The sequence below is a fragment of the Miscanthus floridulus genome, chromosome 9 (genome assembly GCF_019320115.1).
Source record: "Miscanthus floridulus cultivar M001 chromosome 9, ASM1932011v1, whole genome shotgun sequence".
NCBI classification, from domain to species: domain Eukaryota; kingdom Viridiplantae; phylum Streptophyta; class Magnoliopsida; order Poales; family Poaceae; genus Miscanthus; species Miscanthus floridulus.
Genome location: NC_089588.1, coordinates 116,281,585 through 116,286,767, shown reverse-complemented (window position 1 = coordinate 116,286,767; position 5,183 = coordinate 116,281,585). Strand labels below are relative to the sequence as shown.

The window sequence follows — 5,183 nt, the reverse complement described above, 5'->3', positions numbered from 1 at the left end:
TTTAAAATTGAGATTTAAATAATGTATTATAGCACCACAAAAAAAAACTGGGTTCAAAAAACCAAAAAAAAACTCTTTGCCGAGGATCTAGCCTAGCCCTCGACAAAGGGGGTCTTTGCCGAGGGCCTGGCCAATGGCCCTCGGCAAAGAATATTTAAAAAAAAATCTTTGCCGAGGGCCCTGGATCCGGGCCCTCGGCAAAGGGCCAACCCTAAATCGGCCAGCCGCCCAAATTCCCCACCCACATAAAAAAAAATCTTTGCCGAGGGCCTAGCCTGGCCCTCGGCAAAGGGGGTCTTTGCTGAGGGCCTGGCCAATGGCCCTCGGCAAAGAATATTTAAAAAAAATAAAAAATCTTTGCCGAGGGCCCTGGATCTGGGCCCTCGGCAAAGGGTCCAACCGTAAATCGGCCAGAGCCCAAATTCCCCGCCCACAGAACGCTTGATGTCGCTGCTGCTTTTCCCTGCCGCTGCCCCATGCCGCGCCGCCCTCCCGGCCCGCCGCTGCTTCGCGCCCCGCGCGGCCCGCCGCAGCGCGCCCGACCGCCCTACGCCCCCCGCCGTAGCGCGGCCGGCCGCCCCATGCGCCCCGTCGCCCACCACCGCACCGCCCCGCGCCCGACCGCCACGGCCACAACGCGCACCCCCGGCCCCCGACCGCTAGAGGAGGAGGGAGGAGGAGCAGGCCATAGGAGGAGCCCCACCCCGCCGCTCGCCTCAACCCGCCGGAGGTGCCCCGCCCCAGCCGCGCCACTCGCCCATGCCCGCCAGCCGGCCCGCCCCGAGGAGGAGAACCTCCGCGCCATCCGCCGGCCACCGGAGAAGGAGGAGGACCCCGCGCCACCCGCCAACCATGTCCACACTATCCGCCGTGCCCGCCCCTATTCTGAGCAGAAGGTGGGAGAAAGGGAGGAAGAGGAGATGGGGAACAGGAGAAGAGAGGAGGCCAAGAAGAGAGGAGGAGGAGGTGCCCCCCTGGCCCCTTGATGTCGCCCCGTCCGCGACCCTCGCCCTATCCGCGGCCTCCGACATCCCTCCGACGTCCAGGTATGCCCTTCCCTCGCTTCATGGTGTACAATGCTGGTGAAGGAGGAGGTCTAAGTGGAGGTCGAGGTGGTGGTGGCGTGCAATGGTGGAGTGTAGGTGGAGGTGGAGGTGGAGAAGGAGGGTAGTGTGTTCGTTGAGGTGGTGGTGGTGTGGTCGTTGTGGTGGATGTGGTGGTGTGGTTGTTGTGGTGGATGTGGTGGTGTGGTCATGGTCATTGTGGTGGATGTCGTGGTGTGGTCATGGTCGTGGTGGTGGTGGTGTGGTCGTGGTGGTGGAGGTGGTGGTGTGTTGATGGTGGATTAATATATATCTGGCTATCGGCCATCGTGCTGTATTTGTTCCCTTGATATGTGGTTGTCGACCATCGTGCCGGTTTTTTCTTGCAAGTTTTGGAAACCTCCCCGTACAGGGGAGGTTCTGCCGAAATTTTCAACTTATAGTATTGTGTTTCTTCTTTTGCAGAGAAGAGCACGTCAGAGGGGACTCGGTGACCCTGATCCTCTTCTTCGGCGTTGCGGGTCTGCCTGCACAGCATCGCCTCATCACTACCCCGACTCGCCACTGCCCCGCTAGCCTGACTCCACCGCCACCCTAGGTATAAATAAGCCCTCCTCCCGTATCATTGTCTTAGATCGCGTAACCCAGTTAGGCGTCTCCCGTCCGAAAGAGATACGGTCGTAGGTATGTGGATCTTTGCATATCTACGACCGTATCTGTTTTGGATTGTCCACGTTTTTTGGACAGCCCGTGGATACGTAGATAGGTTAGTTTCCATGGTCTGCTCTGGTCCGAGACAGAGTTTTGATAGCTCTTCCCTGTTGTTCTCTAGATACACACTCTCCCTAGCAGGACATGTATCGGGAGAACAACGGGGAGGTGCTGCCGAAATTCTGTCTCGGAGAGGAGCGGAGCCTGGAAACTGACCTCATCTATGCATCCGCGGGTGGGATTAGGACCTCTCCTCACCTATTAGACATTAGGAACACCGCGTAGATGTAATTGATGGCCACAATACTCTATGATGTAAATGTTAAAGGATGGAGGACCGTTAGTGGATGTACACGGGCTGGAGAAGCGGCAGTGACTATGGCTATGAATGGGTGAAGGGGACAGATTGTTTCTTGAAACATGCATTTGGCCCAGGAGCAGGAGGATATTCTCTAGTTTGGTGTCCTTGCAGCAAATGTGACAACCGGAGAAAGGTAGATGAGAAGACCATGGGTAGACATCTTGTGTTCAATGGTTATACGCCTGGCTATCAGCAGTGGATCTACCATGGTGAAGCAGATCGTATAAGAGCGGAGGTGGTGAGAGCATGCCTCGAGGCTTTTGATGATGATGCCGGGGTAGCAGACATGCTAGATGACGCCCACCAAGCTCACTTTATTGAACGACGTGAGAAGGAGGAGATGGAGGAATCCGTAAAGGACTTCTACAAAATGTTGCACTTGGCACAGAAACCCCTTCACGAGTGTACAATGATTTCTCAGCTGGATACGGTTGGACGCGTAATGGGGTTGAAGGCCGAGTTAAACCTGAGTCGAGAAGGCTTCGATAAGATGTTGGCCATGTTTGGCACCATGCTACCGGAGAAGCACACTTTGCCGACGAACTTGTACGAGGCAGAGAAACTCCTTCGTATGCTTAAGATGTCGTATGACAAGATACATGTTTGTCTGAAGGGGTGCATCCTATTTAGGAAAGAACACAAGGACGCAAATTACTGTCCAAAGTGTAAATCCTCCAGGTACCTAGAGGTAGACTCTGGTGATGGTCAGAAAAAGCAGCTTCCGATCCCTGCGAGAGTGCTACGGCACCTTCCTTTCCTACCGAGGATCCAATGGCTATTCATGATCAAGGAATCCACAAAACAGATGACATGGCACAAAGATGGCAAACGATACAATCTTGGGAAGATGGTACATCCGTGTGATGCTGAAGCATGGATGTACTTCAATGACAAACATCATGACAAGGCAGCTGAGGCCCATAATGTATGTGTCGTGCTGGCAACAGATGGGTTCAATCCTTATGGAATGATGGCTGCCCCATACACATACTGGCCCATTTTTGTTATCCCCCTCAATCTCCCTCCCGGCGTCTCCTTTCAACGGCATAACGTATTCTTGTCGTTGATAATTCCTGGACACCCGGGGAGTAATATGGGTGTGTTCATGGAGCCTGTGATTGATGAATTGATCCACGCTTGGGAGAAGGGGGTATGGATATACGACCGAGCTACAAAGACAAGCTTCAAAATGCATGTTTGGTACCACTACTCCATGCATGACTTCCTAGCGTATGGGTTATTTGTCGCCTGGTGTGTTCACGGGAAGTTCCCATGCCCAATATGCAAGGAAGCTATGAGGTTCATTTGGTTGAAGAAGGGTGGCAAGTATTCGTCGTTCGACCAGCATCGTCAGTTCCTCCCTCTAGTCCATGAATTCAGAGAAGACATCAAGAGCTTTACGAAAGGTGTCAAAGTGACAGACCCTAAACCGCACTTGAGGACTGGTGCTGAGGTTTGTGCTCAGATAGATGCTCTCGTGCCCAATGAAGAAGGTGGTTTTGTGGGATATGGTGAGGAACATATGTGGACTCATAAGTCCGGCTTGACGAGGCTCCCCTATTTTGATGACCTTCTCCTGCCACATAATATTGATGTAATGCACACTGAAAAGAATATCGCTGAGGCACTTTGGGGAACTCTCATGGACACTGACAAGTCTAAGGACAACGTTAAGGCTAGAGTGGACCTAGCGACGTTGTGTGATAGACCGAATCAAGCGATGCAGCCTCCTAGTGGCCGAAACAAGAACTAGAAAAGGCCTAAGGTCAATTTTGTCTTGCAAATCGATCAAAGGAGGGAAGTACTAAAATGGATCCAGACGTTAATGTTCCTAGATGGATATGCAGCGAATCTTAGCAGGGGAGTGAACTTAGGCACTCTACGAGTCAACGGGATGAAGAGTCATGACTACCACATATGGATTGAGTGGCTTCTTCTGGCGATGGTCCGAGGCTATGTCCCTGAGCATGTTTGGCTAGTGCTGGCAGAGTTGAGCTTTTTCTTTTGCCAGCTTTGTGCCAAGGAGATATCTTGAACCGTAGCTCAGGACTTGGAAAAAGCGGCACCTGTGTTGCTCTATAAGCTGGAGAAGATCTTTCCACCCAGCTTCTTCTTGCCGATGCAGCATCTGATTGTGCACCTCCCGTCCGAGGCACGTTTGGGGGGGCCGTGCAGGCCCGTTGGTGTTATCCAATCGAGAGATGTCTAAAGACTCTTCGCAAAAAATGTATAAATAAAGCCAGAATTGAGGCTTCCATTGTAGAGGCATGCCTTCGGGAGGAGGTGGCAAACTTCACAACGCAATACTACAAGCCGAACCTTCCTAGCAATCATAATCCACTCCCTCATTACAATGCTAGCGAAAATGAATCGACCCTCAGCCTTTTCCAAGGCCAACTCGACGGCGCAAGTGGATCAACCCCGAATCTATTAGGAAATGAAGAGTGGCGCAGTATCATGCTATATGTGTTGAATAACCTTACTGAGGTGCAGTCGTTCATCAAGTAAGTTCTCAACTAACTTGTTTTAATACGCTGTCACTATTCTGCATCCAACCCCATTAATTCTCATTTGGACAGGGAATTTGTTCATGAATTCTGGCATCAATCAAGGGATCCTACCTCGTATGAACAAGACACCCTTATTTCACTGGGTGCGGGAGCGGGGAGGCCTAATTTTATTTCTTGGTTCAAACAAAAGGTAATGTCCAATTTAGCTCGTACGTTCGATCGTCCAAGGTGATCGTACGTTTGATTAATATAACGATCTATCATGCTTCACCTTGCAGGCCTAGACCGGTTCATCCATGAGTGACGAGTTGAAACAGGTTGCAAATGGCTGTGACATTAGGGTGAAGTCATTTACCGGTTATGACATGAACGGATATCGCTTCCACACAACAAGTTACGAGCAGATTCGGCCCAAACGAAAAACCACAAATAGCGGAGTTTGTACGCTCGGCACTAATGGCCTCGACTATCATGGTAGAGTTGAGGAAATCTATGAACTCTCATTTCATGGAGACAAACCTCTTAAACCTATCATGTTCAAATGCCACTGGTTTAATC

At 51.4% G+C, this 5,183-nt stretch overlaps 1 protein-coding gene across 1 annotated transcript; it reads left to right on the top strand.

Annotated features, from left to right (window-relative positions):
* Positions 1–476: 476 nt before the first annotated feature.
* On the top strand, positions 477–986 carry LOC136480668 (uncharacterized). The gene has a single exon (XM_066478145.1). It carries the CDS (start codon positions 477–479, stop codon positions 984–986), a length of 510 nt encoding a protein of 169 aa, XP_066334242.1.
* Positions 987–5,183: the final 4,197 nt, after the last annotated feature.

Excerpts from the sequence above, each read along its gene's own strand:
- LOC136480668 (XM_066478145.1), top strand. The coding sequence starts at position 477 with ATGCCGCGCCGCCCTCCCGGCCCGCCGCTGCTTCGCGCCCCGCGCGGC.